The 16,948-nt window shown below is 39.4% G+C and overlaps 7 protein-coding genes across 14 annotated transcripts; 2 read left to right on the top strand and 5 right to left on the bottom strand.

The window, feature by feature from the left end:
- Window positions 1-4: 4 nt before the first annotated feature.
- Window positions 5-2,735, bottom strand: LOC106452395 (probable protein arginine N-methyltransferase 3). The gene is made up of 7 exons (XM_013894499.3): window positions 2,380-2,735; window positions 1,825-2,298; window positions 1,630-1,727; window positions 1,228-1,306; window positions 903-1,142; window positions 638-805; window positions 5-555 (listed from the first exon to the last, which is right to left on the bottom strand). The coding sequence occupies exons 1-7, from the start codon at window positions 2,677-2,679 to the stop codon at window positions 121-123; spliced, it is 1,794 nt and encodes a 597-aa protein (XP_013749953.1). The 5' UTR covers window positions 2,680-2,735; the 3' UTR covers window positions 5-120.
- A 268-nt stretch (window positions 2,736-3,003) lies between these two features.
- LOC106452398 (NADH dehydrogenase [ubiquinone] 1 alpha subcomplex subunit 6) lies at window positions 3,004-4,552 on the top strand. Of its 2 annotated transcripts, none has more exons than XM_013894505.3 (2): window positions 3,004-3,322; window positions 4,154-4,552. In XM_013894505.3, the coding sequence occupies exons 1-2, from the start codon at window positions 3,104-3,106 to the stop codon at window positions 4,334-4,336; spliced, it is 402 nt and encodes a 133-aa protein (XP_013749959.1). In that variant the 5' UTR covers window positions 3,004-3,103; the 3' UTR covers window positions 4,337-4,552. The 2 variants fall into 2 exon arrangements, with proteins under 2 accessions (XP_013749959.1, XP_022568401.1); XM_022712680.2 differs by having other exon boundaries at window positions 3,029-3,322; window positions 4,178-4,552.
- On the bottom strand, window positions 4,500-7,600 carry LOC106452396 (transcription factor TGA6). 6 transcript variants are annotated; one of them, XM_013894504.3, is made up of 9 exons: window positions 7,435-7,600; window positions 6,690-6,855; window positions 6,468-6,542; window positions 6,327-6,386; window positions 6,162-6,239; window positions 6,018-6,069; window positions 5,451-5,722; window positions 5,133-5,378; window positions 4,500-5,030 (listed from the first exon to the last, which is right to left on the bottom strand). In XM_013894504.3, exons 2-9 carry the CDS (start codon window positions 6,753-6,755, stop codon window positions 5,004-5,006), a joined length of 876 nt encoding a protein of 291 aa, XP_013749958.1. In that variant the 5' UTR covers window positions 6,756-6,855; window positions 7,435-7,600; the 3' UTR covers window positions 4,500-5,003. The 6 variants fall into 6 exon arrangements, with proteins under 6 accessions (XP_013749958.1, XP_013749957.1, XP_013749956.1 ...); XM_013894503.3 differs by having other exon boundaries at window positions 4,500-5,037; XM_013894502.3 differs by having other exon boundaries at window positions 4,500-5,059.
- Window positions 7,601-8,378: 778 nt separating this feature from the next.
- BNAA05G26800D lies at window positions 8,379-9,719 on the bottom strand. 2 transcript variants are annotated; one of them, XM_013894508.3, is made up of 4 exons: window positions 9,435-9,719; window positions 9,147-9,342; window positions 8,973-9,059; window positions 8,379-8,664 (listed from the first exon to the last, which is right to left on the bottom strand). In XM_013894508.3, exons 1-4 carry the CDS (start codon window positions 9,656-9,658, stop codon window positions 8,542-8,544), a joined length of 630 nt encoding a protein of 209 aa, XP_013749962.1. In that variant the 5' UTR covers window positions 9,659-9,719; the 3' UTR covers window positions 8,379-8,541. The 2 variants fall into 2 exon arrangements, with proteins under 2 accessions (XP_013749962.1, XP_013749960.1); XM_013894506.3 differs by having other exon boundaries at window positions 8,379-8,673.
- A 1,374-nt stretch (window positions 9,720-11,093) lies between these two features.
- LOC106452400 (protein cornichon homolog 1) lies at window positions 11,094-12,340 on the bottom strand. The gene is made up of 4 exons (XM_013894509.3): window positions 12,147-12,340; window positions 11,645-11,826; window positions 11,444-11,566; window positions 11,094-11,359 (listed from the first exon to the last, which is right to left on the bottom strand). The coding sequence occupies exons 1-4, from the start codon at window positions 12,219-12,221 to the stop codon at window positions 11,299-11,301; spliced, it is 441 nt and encodes a 146-aa protein (XP_013749963.1). The 5' UTR covers window positions 12,222-12,340; the 3' UTR covers window positions 11,094-11,298.
- Window positions 12,341-12,543: 203 nt separating this feature from the next.
- Window positions 12,544-14,622, bottom strand: LOC106452402 (chaperone protein dnaJ 6). The gene is made up of 7 exons (XM_013894510.3): window positions 14,414-14,622; window positions 14,028-14,126; window positions 13,822-13,923; window positions 13,428-13,594; window positions 13,241-13,323; window positions 13,063-13,153; window positions 12,544-12,963 (listed from the first exon to the last, which is right to left on the bottom strand). The coding sequence occupies exons 1-7, from the start codon at window positions 14,459-14,461 to the stop codon at window positions 12,744-12,746; spliced, it is 810 nt and encodes a 269-aa protein (XP_013749964.1). The 5' UTR covers window positions 14,462-14,622; the 3' UTR covers window positions 12,544-12,743.
- Window positions 14,623-14,825: 203 nt separating this feature from the next.
- Window positions 14,826-16,866, top strand: LOC106345437 (ras-related protein RABA4d-like). Its single transcript, XM_013784633.3, has 2 exons — window positions 14,826-15,327; window positions 15,892-16,866. The coding sequence occupies exons 1-2, from the start codon at window positions 15,101-15,103 to the stop codon at window positions 16,331-16,333; spliced, it is 669 nt and encodes a 222-aa protein (XP_013640087.1). The 5' UTR covers window positions 14,826-15,100; the 3' UTR covers window positions 16,334-16,866.
- Window positions 16,867-16,948: the final 82 nt, after the last annotated feature.

Raw genomic sequence — 16,948 nt, forward strand, 5'->3', positions numbered from 1 at the left:
CAAATTTAAAAATCCTACCAATTTAATTAATGAAAAGACCTTTAGCAGCACTGAAGTTAATCCTCATCCTTGTAGATCAAAAATGCAGAAAACGAGTCTTACAATAGGGTACAATAACATTCATAGATTAAATATCTGAACTGGCCAACGAAGCTTCTGACCCTTTGAGCTCACCCCTGTAGTCTCTAATGAGACGTCAATGCTGCGATGCTCAGACGCTCTTGCAACACTCACGCGAAGTTGAATGCTTGAGGCGGGACATTCTTTCGTTCCAATTGCTCCTTGCCTGTCATCACCAGACAGAACCGTGGCCGGAGCCACTGAGATTGGTTCTTGAAAAGTCAAGACCGTTTGTGCCCAATGTGTTGGGGGTGTGTAGGGTGATGTGGATAGTACGGTTGGGGTTTCCTTGCAGAACCTATCAGTGAAACCTGTGTCGAACCACAGCACAACACCGTGGCACAACCTAGCTTCTGTTTCTGATTCTGTGGGTTCCAGTGTTGCTGTTGCTGTGAAATCTACTTCATCCGGTTTCATGGTAGCCAAGTCAAATGACTACAAACAAAAGAAACATAGAACATTCAAGTAACTTATGTATTTTTGGTTGGCAGAAACAAATAAAGCTCGAGTTTCAAACCTGGAGAAGTGCAGGCTGTGTCACTAAATCACGCTCCTCTACAACGTCAACAATGGGAATCCGAGCTGTATCTTCAAGAATTTCTTTACCAATTGAGGACATGTCAAAGCCATAGACATCTTCCCAGAAAGGAAGACTTGTGGCGCCTTTTCCAAATCCAGCAACAAACTGATTCCAAGGAGGAGAAAACAGGGATAAAAAGAAAACTCACTAAGGTGATTACAGAAGAGGAAACAACATTAAGAGGGGGGAAATTTTTTTATACCATTGTGGCTGTGTCAGGGAGGATTGCCCCTCCAGGCTTCAACCACCGATCTCTTGCATAGAGCACGGAAGTGAGCATTGACTCATATAGAAGGCAGTATCCCATCCATTCGCTGACTAACACATCAACACTATGTGGTTGAATCTTTATGGATTTTTCTAGCTCTTCCACCATTGAATTTGCAACTTCAAGTACCCCATTGTGCTCCTTATCATTAAACACTTTGTTATCCTTGGCAATCTGTTACCAAAAATAACGGGAGAAAAAATAATATATGAGAAATATAAGATAACGAAAAACGATTTAGAAATTAGAGAAAACTAACCTTCGTTGCAACTTTGGCCATCTTCTCACTAGCTTCAACTGCAACCACCCTTGAAGCCCCAGCTTTAGCAGCAAAGAGACTGCATGTAAAAGGAAAAAAAAATGTACATTATTCCTTTTCTATTAGGATATTTGCATCCATATCCTAAATAAGAAGCACCAAAACTTTGGCATAAAAAAATCAAGCAATCTGAATATAGACATGGTAAAGTAAAGAAAGCCTTGAGAATGCAAAACACAATAGGTAAATAGAGCCACCAGGCACCAGATAAGAAGATGCAAGTAAAAACTTAAATTACATGTTTAGTCTTAAAATCTAGATGCAATAACCAAGAATGACTGGGGGATTCTTGAAGAGAATGAGATGGCCACTATAGAGCGAGAAAGATAGCAACTAACTCACCTCAATATTCCAGTTCCACAACCAACATCCATTACAACAGAGCCAGACATGAGACTAGGATTCTTCAAAAGTGCGTCCCTGTAAGCTTCTGTTCTAACCTGTGAAGGAGAATACATCCAACATTTAATAAACAGACTCACACATTTGCAAGTTAGTTCATATTGACATGATTTCCCAAATATCAAATGCATTTACCTTATCACTTATCATCTCCCTGTGAATTCCGAACGAACTATAAGATCCAAAATAGTTTTCATTCACCTTCCTGATGTTCCTACCAACTAGCCTCCCATCACACACACTTGGTTCTTTACCCTTCCCATTCACTACCACCAAACCATCAGCACAACTTTGCTTCCCATCATCGGAGTTTGAGATAAGACTAACATCCTTGCATTTGCCATTGTTTGACACTGAGCTTTCCCCTATAGCTTCATCATCAACAATGCTCAAATCCCCAAGTTTCCGTAAATCCTCAATCAAATCCTCCCTGTCTAACGCCTCTTCTTCATCTTCCTCCTCCTCGTCATCTGCAAAGCTGTACAAAAGCGAATCCTCCTGCAAGAAGGGCTTCAGATACTTCTCTTCATCCCAAGGAAAGTTCACATCTTTGGCTTCGAGTTGACACTTCCCCAAAGCTCCCCAGCTCCAACACTTGTTCTCAGCCACCTAGTTTCATTAAAAGGAACAAACTTTATCAATAAAAAAAAAGCATAAAACAGAGCATGAGAAACAGAGAGATTCACTAACCTGTGAGCGGATATAGTTGATGAGCTTAAACGAAGCGTAGAAGTCCAGCTTCAGTGCCTTTCTAGCTCCGTGAAAATCAAACCCGTGGCTCAGACGACAGTGGTCGAAGAGTGAATCAGACGAAACGAAGCGTGAATCGCAGAACAAACAAACGAAATCAGATTCGAAGCCGTCGTCGTCGTCCTTTTCAGCTGCTTCCCAATCTCCCCAGTCTCCATCTTCTGAGAAGTTCTCTTCTTCATCATTATCATCGCTGTAGTTGGGATCACCGTCCTTCACCATCTTTGTTTCCGCCGCCATGAGAATGATAAACCAAGAACGGCGCCAAGTCCTGAAGAGAGGGTTTAAGAAACTGAGAAACACCAACGGAATGGAGGAAATGACTATTTTACCCTTCTTCGGAAAACCAATTGGTTCAATCAACTATGATTTAAACTAAACCGAAACCTGAATTAACTATCGATTAGGCCCATTATCCGAAAATGTTAAATAAGCCCATTTCGCTACTCTTATTGATACGACGTCGTTACTGGTAATGATCTTTCTACTCCTCTTCAGGAAACCAATTTGGTTCAATCAAGTATGATTTAAACCAGAGTAAACCGAACCTGAAAAACTCAGCGTCAAACGACGTCGTTAACGATTCAGATGTTTTACTCTGTTTTTATCTCAGGAAGAGAAGGAAAGACTCTCTCTCTTGAGCGATTCACCAGCGTAAGATCAGATGGCAGCACCTTTCACGTTGAGGAAGATCGGGGTTCCGCCGAACTCAGCTAACCTGACGGAGGCTCGCCGCCGTGTTTTCGATTTCTTCAGAGCTGCATGTAGATCCCTCCCCACCGTCATGGACATTTACAATCTACAAGATGTCGTCGCGCCTTCTCAGCTCCGCTTTGCGATCTCTGCTCAGATTCGTAATAACGCTCACGTCACCGATCCTAAGGCACTTCCCCTAATCTCACTCTCATTGGTTACCACATTGACACGAAACATTTGAACGGTTTCCTGTATTGTTAAGCTGATTGCTTCATTGATGTTTAGGAGATCAGTCTTTACTTTCTATTGCGATTTTGACTTTTTTAATTGTCATCTATGTTTGAAAGTCGAAAGCTTTACCTTATGGATGACAAAGTGTCTTTTGTGTATTGGGTGCTGACTGCTGAGTGGAGATTTTCTCAGAGTATAAAGGTAGGAGCTTTACACAGTTACTCTCTGCTAAAGCTGTGCCACCTTGTGGTTCCTTTTGCATGTGACATTAGACTTTTTCTTCTTTGCATTTTTTGTATTGTTAATCTGATTGCTTTTTGATGCTTAGGAGATTGTGTTTGCGTTCTATTGTGATTTTGACTTGTTTTAATTATCATCTATCTTTGAAAGTTGAAAGCTTTACCTTCTGGATAGTATGGAGGATGAAGTGTCTTCTGTATTGGGTGGGGAGCTTTACACCGTTACTTTCTGCTAAAGCTGTGCTACCTTGTGGTTCCTTCTGTATGTGACCTTAGGCATTTTCTTCTTTACATTTTTCTAAAACAAAATGGAAGCAGAAGACAACAACAGTATATTACTTCGAAGCATAAATGGACTTTTTATGTTTGGTAGTACCCTATGTTAAGATTTGCTTGTGTGGCGATTTGTTTCGAGTTTTGAACCATCAATTGAAGGCAGCTTCTTGTGTGTTTGGATTCTGTGATCTCGTATTGTGTTGGCTCTCTGTTTAGATGCTTTTAGAATGCAATCTATACTATTTCCTGATGATAGTTTGTTGCTTCTGCAGGTGATTGATCTTCTTTTATTCAAGGGGATGGAAGAGCTCACTGACATAGTGGATCATGCAAAGCAGCGTCACCACATTATCGGTCAGTACGTGGTGGGTGAAGGGCTGGTGCAGAATACCGGAAGCAAAGATCAAGGGAAGTCTGATTTTCTCAAGAACTTCTACACCAGTAACTACGTTTGAGCTGGTGATTGTTTTCTCTACTGGATTACCAAATTCGAGAATAATTAGACATTTTCATTTGTATTAATTTCACCAAACATTCAAGTTTTATCTGTGACCTGTGCAAATAATGCTATGATTTCAAGATACATAATCAGCTCTCTTTTCTTTCCAACTCTCAATGTAAACTGAATGTCTATTTGACTTATGATGATAATACAATCTAAATTCCTGAAAGTATCCCATCTTCTGTCATGTTTTGGTTGCTAAGATATTACACTGATGTTCTACAAGCTCTCAATGTTCAAAGACTATAAACATTCACTCTTTAGAAACTAACACAACCTGATTGGCTAAAGATTACAACACACAACAATCTAAGTCTGAGGATCTCAGGAAACTATTTCAAAATCTGCTTTCCAAAATATTGCTTTTGGTAAGAATCTGAGAAGGCCTTGCTTTGTGATCTCTCTCTCTCTCTCTTGGAAGGAGTGTCCCTACCGTACAATTATGTATAGAGCTGAGCAACGCACAATTCTTGTGTGTTCACTCTCTTGGCCTGGCAAGCCACAAGGAACTAAGGGCCCGTAGTCGAGATGAATAATCATGTATAGCAAGAAGAGCACGAGCTGACTGACGCGTTGTCAACACTCTAATCATCTGTTGCAGTGTTTGCAGCCTCAAGTTATCAGCCTGTCACCAAGAAATGCATGCCCTATGAACTCCAATAACAAACAGAGATACCTATGCATAAGATTTATCTCTTTTCATTACAGGATATATATCTAACGAACATACATTCGCATTCCAAATGTACCTGGCGTATAAAGCCTTCAAGTGTGCCTAATTGCCCCATCGCCATGGCCATCTGACCCATGTAGCTCGCAACATTATCAGACGAACTTGAACCAAGAGTTCCACTAGACAAAGTCTCAGCTAAAGATTGCTGTAAACTCTCCATCCCTTGAGATAACGCATCTTCAGCCTGCTGGGAGGTCTGCTGCAAGCTGTTAATGCCCAACACCTGTCGTTCCGTCATTGGCTCCAGCTGATTCGCAAGAAGCTGTCGTAAAAAAGCTTTGACCCGTTAAGAGTTGGTTTCATCAAAATGTCTCAATGAACTTGTACAGCTCACCTTGAGAAGTTCGGATGAGCGGAACCCGCCAAGCCACAAGAAACATCTCTCAGCTGGCGTTTTCCACATTCCAGATAGTAAATGGAAGACATCGTTCTTAGCTGCATTGCTCTTAATCCTGAAAAGCTCCTCATAGTGAGCCATCGCTCCATCCACAATTGTCCGGAGCTCGGTATCACCAGCGTGAGCATTCAGAGCAGATCTGAGCTCGTTCATTAGCCTGTTCTTTTCTTCAAGCCATCGTGAATGTTCGGCATCAAATGCCAAAGCCCCTGCAAGAAGACAAGTACATAAGATTAATAACAAACCCATGATACTCACATCTATCAAACCTAAGCCTACACCAGCTTGAACATAACATTAACTTCCCATCCAGATGCTACCTGACTCTTGAAACTATGAACTTTAAACAAGCCTTATGTTGCCATGAGATGAGTTATGCAATCACCAATCCATCAACAAACATCAAGCCACTAGCCAATGAAGAATATGCAATTATCTTTCCTATAAGTTACAAGCCTAAAAGATCAATCTGAAAACAAATGGATAAAAAGGAAAACAACCCACCATTTCCACTTGTAGAATGGGCTTGGTCTCCAGAGCTTGAGATGAAAACTCCCTAAAATTGTAGAAGTAAGAAATATTAGTATATATGCAGAAGTCCTACTTACAAGAATCAAACCAAATAAGAGGGAAAAAAAAGAGTTGAACCTGCTGCCTTGCTCTTTGCAGCTCTTGCTCAAGTTGAGTCAGCTTCAATCGGCTGTTCTCCAGCTGCTGAACATACGCCTATGGAGGAAACAATAACATGTTGCAAGGTAATGGCAAATAGCTTATTTTTCTACAGATGTTGCAAGGAAATGAGGAGGAATATACCTTCTTCCTCAGTCTACTTTTCCTTGCTGCCTCACGATTTTGAGCAAGCCTACGAAGGGTCTATGGATAGAAAAAAAAAAGGATTATGCATATGAGCAATATAAGAAGATAGTTATAGATCGGCAGAGATGAATATATCACCTTTTGATCTAACTTATCTTTTGATCGATCACTGGAATCAGAAGCACCGGCAAGCATCATTTGCCCTCTCTCGGACTGCATGTAAGTAACATCAGGAGTTAGTCCTGTGGATTTGGCTCTACCGGTAGAATGCCCCAAGGGACCCCGGTTCAAGCCTGCCACGAGTGACACTGTAAGAGAAAATAAAATAAGGAAATGATAAGAGCCAGATTACGAGCTAACCCCCAGATCTCTAGGATCTGTGTCGCCATCAGTTGAAGCATCAGTCCTTGAACTGGTATCAGCCATATTGATTTATGTACTAATACTTAATGCCGAGACAAATATTCACGACTGCTCCAACTTGCAGTGCGGCGATTAACCTCTGGTGCAGAATAACACTATAGGGCTGCAAAGAGGAAGAGAAAAACAACTAAAGCACCCTACCAAAACAACCAATATGAATGGACAAGGAACAACCAGTGAACTATTGACTGAGCTAAATGAAAATATAAACAGTTTTTAAGCACTAGTATCTCTTGTATAAGCTTGTGGTTTTAGGCACACGCACGAGGGATCAAGTTATTGGTTAACTGAAACCGGCTTAAGTCACACTACAGTAGCTTTATTAACTACTTGAGCCTCTTAATTAGGAAACAGATTCAGAACAAAGACAACGGTTTATGTAAACTAACATCAACTGAAACCAAACCGAGGCTTGTTAATCTATCACAAGCGAGAGAACTAAGCACAGAAGCTGCAGTTCATAATATGATAATTTCATTCAGCAGAAAAATGAAATTATCATATTAAAATTTGAATTCGTCGGAGAAAAAAAAAGCTTAAAACTTTTTGAGATTCTGAAAGTCAACTACGTCTTATGCAAAACACAAAGTGAAAAGAAGAAAAAAAAGAGTAAGCTTTCTAATAACTAAAGCAAAACAGAGTAAGCTAAAGAGTTCGAGTTAAGGTAAGAAGCTGTGCTGACCTGAAAAAAATAAAATGAAATCTTCTGTCCGAGGAAAAAGGTTGTCTGAAATCGGATTGAAAGAAGAAGCAGCGGAGACACGATCTGTAGTTTCAATCTCCCAGACGTCGTTTTGTCTACAATCAACCCACCATCCCCCCCAGAAGCACATCGAACAACTTAACGGAAATTTGCAAAATAAGCCCCGCGTAATATTCTTATTAGCACCAGAGAGCTCTGTATTTTCTTAAATAACAAAACTACCCACAAAGTTCAAAAATTAATGTCATTGATCAGCTTGCTTCCATGTGCGTACTGTAAAGCACTTTGTCCGTTCTACTCTACGTGCATGAGCTCACGTGACCCAACTTTTTTTTATTTCAGGATTCTTTCTTGTGAATATTCGATTTAGATTTGATTGCATAGAACTATAGAAGTGAGAAAGGCAAAGAATTAAAGATAATAAAAGCAGAAAGATTATTATAAACCCCCTACCTACTTGGTTATGGACTAACTCGAGTTTTGTTGGTTTAGATTTGGATATCGATCGGTTTATATGGTTAAGCGGATACCAACTAAAAGAAGACCCCTTGTTTATGAGAATGGTAAATATAAAATCTTTAACTCATTCTCATTTGTCAATGAGTTATTTGAATTGGGGAAATCAGGACCTCTTGTACTAAGGTAACAATAAGTTGAATTGATATTCATGATGCTCAAGGAAATCTTTTCCATCTTCAGGTTAATGTATATAACAAACTCAGGTTGTCTTTTATAAGCATCTTTCTGTTGATTCATACACATTTTGAGTGTATTATTATTCTTGTGCAGTGTGGCTAGCCACGGATCCTGAGTATCTCCCTCAATCCTTAATCTTTGTGATTGAGGCCAAAACACTCATGGAAATGGATAGGCATACTAGTATTACTACTAGAGTAGTTGAAGAATTCAGGAACACTTGCAGAGACATTTTATGGTAGATTTTAAAATAGATAGAACACGAATTAGCAAGAAAGTAACCAAACAAGGGGGAATGACAAAATCTGCTAGATATTCGTCCATATTATGAAAAAAAAGAGCCGATGATAACTGAATGAATATGCTACAACAGGGTTCTTTAGTGGTTGGTTACTCCTTACGTTTTCTTTTCTTCTCCGATGAGCTCTTCTCGGCTGGCTTTGACTTGGAACGCACATGACAACTCCATAGAGCTCTCTCAACATCTGAAGCCCCACCCCACTCTCCTTCCAACTTTAGTTCCTACAATCCATAATCATTATTCAAGGCAAGGTCCAGTTTAAATTTAAACTAATGCTTTAAACACCTTTCCTACTAGACGAGAGAGAAGACAGTCAATGATTCAGCGCATATGTAAGACTCTAACTAAATAGAATCACAATGCACTGAAACAGCAGTAAGAAAATAATTAATGCTATCACACATGAGAAAGTTCCTACCACAGTATAAGTGAAGATTCTAGAGTAGGCAAGTCTGTGTAGCAGGGACAAAAGTGAAAACACACAATTAACTTTGTCTGAAAGAGAGAGAGAGAGGCTAACCTTTGATTTTTTCTGTAGCTTAGTGACAAACAACAAGTATCGCTTCAAAGAGTAATCCTTTGAGTTCCCAAGAGCCACCTCCATTGCCTTTACATTTCACAATTAGAATGTTAGAGAGAGAGAGAAAAAGGGTTCAATAAAGATCGTTCCTTTGCTGCTCTCTGATTAACGTACCTCGTCGGACATAAACGGAGCAATGTCGGGGGCGTAAGCAGCCAGAACGGCGGAGGCGGTAGCGGGACCCACGCCTTTAAGCACGGTGAGCTCGTTCACAGCCTTGGAGATGTCAGGGAGCGATTTGAAAGCCTTCTCAGAAGCAGACTTCACCACGGAATCGTCGAGAGACGACACGAAGTCGAGAAGACGCGGCCTTGGAGGAGCAAAAGGGAGAAGAAGTAAAACAAAACTGAAGAAATCAAATCTAGGAGTGTTTAGAGAGAGATTGAGAGAGAGAGTTTGTACCGCCATTTGCCGCGAGAGAGCTTCCATTTCATGAGCTGAGAAAGCTCGGAGGTGGTGAGGTAAGGGTTAGGGTCTCGGTCGTGAAGAAGAGAAGGGAGCTCGACGCGGTAGTATTGGTCGAGAGAGACGAGGTCTGGTTTGTTGAGAGACTCGATTTTTGATTCGTAGGAAGACAGAGCCTTCTTCCAGACTCCGACATCCGAACACTTGAAGTCTAGTTCCATCGCTAACAATACAGACAGGTCGTGTTCACGTTTACGACCTAACTACTCCGCCGCCAAAAAGAAGTATACTGTCCGAGTGAGTTAAAACGCGCGAGAGGACTCGAACAAGGCCCATTGAAATATAAAGCCCATATATTTGCTAATCAAGGCCCATTCTGTATTACAGCTCAGGGTTCTTACTTCTTACAATTCCTCTCGAGTTTCTTCCAAAAGATTAGCACATCCAGCTTGGCATGATAAATGAGAAGAATGATTTTACTCTTTTCACTTCAAAGTTAATGTGCTCTAGTTAGCTTCAAATTACTACCCATGACCAAGTAATTATGGTTTGGCGAAACTTATCAATCCAGGAAAGCCTGCTCCCTTGGTGTGTTATCTACCATCTTTTGTATTCTCTTTATATCATCTCTCTCGAGTCTGGACCCATTTGAATATTTACAATCATAGTATATTTTTAAAATAGGTTTGGGGTATTTCTAACAGCATGTGCCTTGAGGTATTAGAAGATCAACCATATAAATCTGACATAAGTTAAAAGAGTTTTAATCCCAATATATTCAAGACTTCAAGTAACTGATAAAGAATCACATTTATTTATACTGCCTTTCTTCAGGACCTCGGGTTGCTGTATGTATGAAATTACATCACACCAGCTTTTTTTAATGTTTTACTAACAATACTAATGCAAATAATTGTTCTTACAGGCTAGTGAATTGTTAAGGAAACCGTGTCTACAGCCATACCTCCTTCGGTTCCAAAACCTGTCTCCTATTTATCTTCCTGTTTTCCCTATAGACAGTCCAAAGGATAAGACAAGAAGTTCACTGCCAAGCAAGTTTGCTAAGGAGAGAGATTCAATTTTGGAAAACCTTTATTCGTTTTGGACGAATGCTAAGACTGAACCTAGCAGCTCATCGCAAGCGGCATCATTCACAAATGAAACTTGAAACTAAAAAAGAGTTGATCCAAGCTGCAACACATTGAGCTGTAAGTTAGACCATGAGACTCTAAACTACACTGTAGAATCTCAGCTACGTAATGTTGATGTCGGGGTTGTGAGTGGACAAGAAGCTGAAACTCAGGAGGAAGTTCTGGAACCAATGGATGAGAGAAAGCTCTCCATTTCGAGCTCTGAAGTTGTAGCAGAAAGTGAGTGCTTGTCTGGAAGCGTTGAGGTCAATGAAGCCAAGACGGTGAAACTAAGAGCCGAGTGAAATGTCTTCAGTTCTGTAAAAGTTTACAAAACTTGGTCCACCGCAGAGTAAAGAAAGAGCAGATGCTTTGGAGTGGTTTGTTGGAGAAATGTGCAGGGCTCGTAAAACAAGAGAAGTATAAACTGGTTTGCTTACACCATTTGGGACATTTCCATTTGTTTCGCTAATACACACTTGTCTTCTGACAAACTCAACCAAGGAACCTGATCAAGTTTTGAGTATGAGAAAAAAAAAACATTTTCTTTACTTGTCAAATATAGAAACTTTCCTTTTTCTCTAATAAGTGTTTCAATTTAGCTTGTGAGCAATCTGTTGTCCTGTGAAATTTTGAGTAAATCCCTAATTGACTAATACTCTAAGCAGGGATGTAAGAAACAGCCGTCATAAATGTCTAACACACACACTAAGAAAACAAAATAGAGTACATCAAAACAAATGAAGTAGATCATCATCTTCCGTGAAGCTATACACCGCTGAGAGTGTGAGCCTGTCAAAAAAACGTGTTATGGACTCAGTAACAGAGAGAAAAGATTTCAAGAAGATAGCGTCTAAAGCTGTGTGTTTTTCTTACCTAAAGACAACCATGATGAAGAGAAAGATGTAGAACCCGAGCTTGGTAAACCGGAGCTTCTTCTCAAAGCTAATACCACGGAACACTTCAGTGACATCGATGAGATGTCTTCGCTCTTTGTATCTTTAGTAAAGAGAAGGTTAGTTTCCATAAATGTCAATCAAGAAACAATAATACTAATATGGATAGAGAGAGACTCACAGCATAGCGTGATAGCATGTTACAGGGAGAGCCACGAGGAAAAACACCCAATGCCATGTGATGAGGAAGAGAAGGCAGAGTGAGCCTTGGAGGATAAACTCAGGTAGTATCAATCGGTTGATACGGGATGATGTTTCAAAAGGGTTCAAGTAATCCGCTTCTAAATCCGTTAAACATATAACCTACACACAAAAAAAACTTCACACCATATCAATAGAAGAAGGGAACTGAGGCTAATAATCATTAGCAAGAGGTACAAGTAGTATCTTTATATCTCATTGATTCCATCACTTCTTCTCCCTATTATCTCGCAAAGACATCAACTTTACACTAAGGAAGAATCATCTTACAGACCCAGTAGCTGCCAAAACTAGTCTTGAAGACAAAACTAAAATCACAATAAGTGAACAATTCCGACATTCAAGATTTGAACAGTGAAAATCCTTAGGACAGATCTCGATTCAAGAATCTCAGTTGTTGACTAAAATTAAGGGGGGTTGACCTGATAGAAGACGGAAGCGACGAGGGCTAAGCTGACGAAGAAGGAGAGAATCCATAAGAACAAGTCCCAAGCCATTGTTTTTCTTCAAAGAATCGGAGACCCAACTCTACTTCTCAATATACTTACTTTTCTTCGTTTAGGAAGTTGCTGCTAATACTTTTACTTTAAAAAATTGTACTTTACTTATGTCTGAGTGAGTTCTGTTCGAAACTAGATTCCTTCCTTTTCTTGTCGGAATTTTTCCTTCATTTTTTTGGCGTTAATTGCGTTTTTACTCTTTCGAAAATAATATGAATTAGTTTGGTAAGGTTAAAGTTTCTTTTTATGTTCTGTGAAATATATAATCCCCAAATTATTTTAGATCTCTCAGAGGCAAAACAGTGAAACACTGTCTTGATTGATAAAAAAAAGTGATACTTTCAGATTAGAATTACGATAGAGATTCACATTGTAGCAGAAATGTAACCTTAGGAGAACAAACATGTGATCTAAAGATTCTGAGAACTTTCTTGTCCATCACAAAGACAAAACCTATAAGATCACACACTACGTCTTCTTACTTTGTTTGCAAACCCCTTCCCCATCCCTCCAAAAGCTTTACTTTCTTCTAGGCTTCTTCTTCTTCGATGATGATGATGATCTCTGGCTTTCAAGTTTTCTCTTGGCAGCTTCAAATTCTTCTTCGTTTGGCTCTGAGTCAGCATTTCCACCATACCTGGAGACAAGTGACGAGAACATTGTGTCGAACTTCTCTTTCCTCGCATCTCTTCGCTGTGAAATCAAAGCGTAAAGATCCGTCTCTGCGCTCCTTTTTGCTCTACAAGTATTGAACATTTGAAACATGTCACAAGAAAAGTTTTTACTTTTAAGAGGGAAACTATTGGAAGAAAGGTAAGACAGAGATAGAGAAGTTTACTTTCTTCTAGTCTTTCGAGGACTCGTTGGGGGTTTTATTTCTGAAATTTCCTTTGCCCACTTCTTGTAAGCTTTTGTTGCCTTCACTTCTCCTGCACAAATGAAACAATGGTTTCATAGCTCCACAAACAAATAAAACGACCTGGCACACAGAGTTACTGCAAAAGAGACAAGCTTACCAGCTGCGATAGCCTCGTCGATCATATCTTTGAAACGGTGCGAGTCAAGCTTGGGGTTTGAGCAAAGCATTGAGCAGAAAAGCCTGTAAGAAATGTAGTACCAATAGTATGTTCAAATAAACTCCAAGTTCACAAAACTGAAAATAACGAATGAATGAATGAACGAAAATAAACTAATAAATTTTACCTGCTCATTTTACCCTTAAACTTGGTGTAGAGCTCAATCAAATCTTTCTTCTCAGACTCAGAACCCCTGTAGTTGGCCTCAAACTCTTCAATATCTTCCTCGTTGACCTTCTTGTACATGGCCTTGAAGAAGTCCCTCAAGTTGTCAACCACATCCCCCGAAAGATCCTAATGTGATAAGAAACAACAAGTTTGTAAAAAAAAAAAAAATATCTTGCAGTTCTCTTACAAAACTGAGAGCTTTCTCCTTTCCACCAATTCATATGAACAGACAATGTAAACAGTAAAAGATACTTATATACATGTGTGCAGTGTGTATTAATGTGAATTTCAGTGGGAAACAATCTACAAGTCACCAACATTCTGAAACTCAAATCAGGAAGAAGCTGACTTACAGCATCATCAACGGAGCCAGTTTGATCATAGACAGCCCTCTTCTCTTCATCGCCGAGAATCGAAATCACCTTCTGCAGCTGCTGAAACTTCTCTTTAGCTTCCTGTTTTAAACCACAAAGAAAACCAAAAAAAATTCAAACTTGCTTGTTAGAGATACACACAAAACTAAGCCAACCCACTTATCCCGAGAGAAAAAGTGTATAACCTCATCGTCCTTGTTTTTATCAGGATGAAGCCTCAAAGCCAGCTTATGGTATGCTTTCTTTATCTCCTGTTGTGTTGCTGTCTCTCCGACACCAAGAACCTTTAACAGAAACCGACTTAGATTTGAATTTAATCATACAATTAATCACCAACAAAACAAGTGGATGATAGACAGATTCCTCAAAATATAAACATTGGATCATAAACAATTAAAATTTCAACAATTAACTATGAAATTCAGACACCGAACATCACTAAGAGAAGCAATCCAAACGATGAGGATAAGAACAATACAACTCAAAAAACAATTCGAACAGATCCCCCAAATCTAAACAGCCTATAAACCCTAATTGCGATTCGCAGAGGATTGATAAAAGAGATACATACCTCGTATAGGGTTTTCTCGCTACATCTCCCATCGTTCTCCATCTTCATACGTTATCGTTATACTCTTTCGACGAAGACAGCAGCACGCATCAGAGAGTGTGAAGCGATCGAGTTTATGAAGAAGGGAGGTCGTTTTATGGCGCCAATAATTTTCTGACCTTGCCGCCTATTGATCGTCTCTTGACCTAATCTGGTGAAGTGAAAATAAAGAGGGTACCAAAGCGTAATTAATAGAATTTAAGGGGGTTACTTCGTTATTTTGGGTAAACCGAAATGATCCTGCTTGATTTTTTGTTTAATTCGTTTGGATTCAACACTTGTACCAAACCGGTTTGGAATTAAAATGGTTAAGCGATCTAACGGTGTGACCCAGGGCTACAAGTAAAACAAACGGCTACGATGATTTCGTGGAGTACGTGATCCACGCCACAGAGGAATATTACCCAAAGTAACTGGGTCCCGCATCGGCCGTTAATCCGCCCTTTTTCGCTTTTCTCCTTCCCCTTGTATCAAATGCCTAACCACCATTTCTGTCCTCGCTCTTTGATCTGAGTTTCTTTGTCCGTTCATGGTAGATTCGGCTGCTTACGTGCGCAATACGAATCCGAGACTCTTCGCGTCGATCTGTTTGAGGAGAGGAGGAGCCTTTTGGGATTCGTGATCTGGAATATTATCTACGTATATCAAATGTCTAATTTGCAAGGAGATTACAACCAAAAGATCGATTATGTATTCAAAGTGGTGTTGATCGGTGATTCGGCGGTTGGGAAAACTCAGCTGCTGGCTCGGTTCGCTAGGAACGAGTTCAGCGTCGACTCTAAAGCCACCATCGGTGTCGAGTTCCAGACTAAAACGCTCGTCATCGATAACAAAACCGTCAAAGCTCAGATTTGGGATACCGCTGGCCAGGAAAGGTTTGCTCTTCCACTTATTTAAATTGCTTATGATCTCTCGAACCAGGCATTATTTAAGACAGTGACCATGTGCATGTATAGAATGTGGTAAAGATATTCTGTATCTGTAAATTACAACTACCCTTTGATGATTGTCGGAACCATTCACAACTCATCCATGTGATCGATTGATGCTGGCAGAGATGTATTCGAATATTAGGCAAACATACGATCCTATTTAAGTATATACGAATAACAGGTTGGAATCTTCTGGAAATGTATTCCAAAGTTCTAGTTTAGTACCACTATTATATGTTTACACACGAAAGTGGCAACAATATTCAAAGATGCATGTGGATTATCGTAAATATACCATCACCTTTACTGAACAAGTTTGCTGCTCCACAGTGCTTTTGTTACTCTGTGCCACTTATGTGAGCCAGTTTCTACTTCTTTGTCTCATAACTATTCATGTGTATTCATTAAATAAACTTATATTTCAAGCATGAGTTCTATAGTTTGATCTATGTCATTCTAACGGTAACTAGACTATCTAATTGTTTGACTGTTCCTTTAATTTTTCAGATACCGGGCGGTGACAAGTGCATACTACCGTGGAGCTGTTGGGGCAATGTTGGTCTATGACATGACCAAACGTCAATCATTTGATCACATGGCTAAATGGCTGGAAGAATTAAGAGGACATGCTGACAAAAATATAGTGATTATGCTAATTGGAAACAAATGTGATCTTGGAAGCCTTAGAGCAGTACCAACAGAAGACGCGCAGGAGTTTGCACAAAGAGAGAACTTGTTCTTCATGGAAACCTCTGCTCTCGAGGCTACCAATGTCGAAACCGCGTTTCTGACTATTTTAACAGAGATTTATCGTATAATCAGCAAGAAAACACTAACTGCTGATGATGATGACGCTGATGGGAATTCAAGTCTCTTAAAGGGGACTAGGATCATCATTCCCAGCGAGCAGGAGACTGGGAAAAGAGGTGGATGTTGCGGCAAATCGTAACTCTAAAAGAAAAAGACAATACATGATCGTGTTTTTTTTGGTTCTTGTTGTTTTTGTTTTGTTCATTCTTAACCATACTTTCTTGACACGAAACAATAAGCAGAGATTTACTACAGAAAAAGTATGAGTGTGAAACCGAGAGCCCCCCATTTTCTGCATACCACGCAACATTTTCAGATAGTGATTGTTTATTTTTTGGAGAAACTGAGAGTAGTAGGTGAATGAATATATTTTGTTTCACGTACGTCCATAATATTTTTCTATGGCCGTAAGTACACTACCAAAGTCTAATTATCTACAATAACAACAAGAACATATCTTCCTCTAGTTCTCATTGTCTGTGTGGTTATTATGTTCACAATTACAATTAACAGCCTGACGTATTTATGTGTTATTAGTTTATATATTTTGATTGATTTAGAAATTTATATAGTATTTACAAATCCAAGTAAAACATACAGATTTTAAAGTTTTATCGGATTAGTATTTACAAATCTGGAAGTTTTTCATCGGATTTGAGTTGTATTTTTAATAAAGAAAACTATACAAATCCATTATAAAATCAAATCTATTAATAAATCTATATGATTGAATAACACTTGATTTAAATTAGAA

This window comes from Brassica napus, chromosome A5 (genome assembly GCF_020379485.1).
Source record: "Brassica napus cultivar Da-Ae chromosome A5, Da-Ae, whole genome shotgun sequence".
Classification (NCBI taxonomy): Eukaryota; Viridiplantae; Streptophyta; class Magnoliopsida; order Brassicales; family Brassicaceae; genus Brassica; species Brassica napus.

Excerpts from the sequence above, each read along its gene's own strand:
- LOC106452395 (XM_013894499.3), bottom strand. The coding sequence starts at position 2,679 with ATGGCGGCGGAAACAAAGATGGTGAAGGACGGTGATCCCAACTACAGC. Across the intron at positions 1,307-1,629 it reads TGTGGAACTGGAATATTGAG|TCTCTTTGCTGCTAAAGCTG; the intron begins GTGAGTTAGTTG and ends TTTTACATGCAG. Across the intron at positions 1,143-1,227 it reads TGGCCAAAGTTGCAACGAAG|ATTGCCAAGGATAACAAAGT; the intron begins GTTAGTTTTCTC and ends TTTTGGTAACAG.
- LOC106452398 (XM_013894505.3), top strand. The coding sequence starts at position 3,104 with ATGGCAGCACCTTTCACGTTGAGGAAGATCGGGGTTCCGCCGAACTCA. Across the intron at positions 3,323-4,153 it reads CTCACGTCACCGATCCTAAG|GTGATTGATCTTCTTTTATT; the intron begins GCACTTCCCCTA and ends TTGCTTCTGCAG.
- LOC106452396 (XM_013894500.3), bottom strand. The coding sequence starts at position 6,755 with ATGGCTGATACCAGTTCAAGGACTGATGCTTCAACTGATGGCGACACA. Across the intron at positions 5,723-6,017 it reads CCATTCTACAAGTGGAAATG|GGGCTTTGGCATTTGATGCC; the intron begins GTGGGTTGTTTT and ends GTCTTCTTGCAG. Across the intron at positions 5,009-5,132 it reads TTGAAGGCTTTATACGCCAG|GCTGATAACTTGAGGCTGCA; the intron begins GTACATTTGGAA and ends TCTTGGTGACAG.
- BNAA05G26800D (XM_013894506.3), bottom strand. The coding sequence starts at position 9,658 with ATGGAACTAGACTTCAAGTGTTCGGATGTCGGAGTCTGGAAGAAGGCT. Across the intron at positions 9,343-9,434 it reads CTCTCTCGCGGCAAATGGCG|GCCGCGTCTTCTCGACTTCG; the intron begins GTACAAACTCTC and ends TGCTCCTCCAAG. Across the intron at positions 8,674-8,972 it reads AGCTACAGAAAAAATCAAAG|GAACTAAAGTTGGAAGGAGA; the intron begins GTTAGCCTCTCT and ends TATGGATTGTAG.
- LOC106452400 (XM_013894509.3), bottom strand. The coding sequence starts at position 12,221 with ATGGCTTGGGACTTGTTCTTATGGATTCTCTCCTTCTTCGTCAGCTTA. Across the intron at positions 11,827-12,146 it reads TCGCTTCCGTCTTCTATCAG|GTTATATGTTTAACGGATTT; the intron begins GTCAACCCCCCT and ends TTTTGTGTGTAG. Across the intron at positions 11,360-11,443 it reads TTCATCATGGTTGTCTTTAG|GCTCACACTCTCAGCGGTGT; the intron begins GTAAGAAAAACA and ends TTTTTTTGACAG.
- LOC106452402 (XM_013894510.3), bottom strand. The coding sequence starts at position 14,461 with ATGAAGATGGAGAACGATGGGAGATGTAGCGAGAAAACCCTATACGAG. Across the intron at positions 13,924-14,027 it reads ATAAAAACAAGGACGATGAG|GAAGCTAAAGAGAAGTTTCA; the intron begins GTTATACACTTT and ends GGTTTAAAACAG. Across the intron at positions 13,324-13,427 it reads TTTAAGGGTAAAATGAGCAG|GCTTTTCTGCTCAATGCTTT; the intron begins GTAAAATTTATT and ends CATTTCTTACAG.
- LOC106345437 (XM_013784633.3), top strand. The coding sequence starts at position 15,101 with ATGTCTAATTTGCAAGGAGATTACAACCAAAAGATCGATTATGTATTC. Across the intron at positions 15,328-15,891 it reads GATACCGCTGGCCAGGAAAG|ATACCGGGCGGTGACAAGTG; the intron begins GTTTGCTCTTCC and ends TTAATTTTTCAG.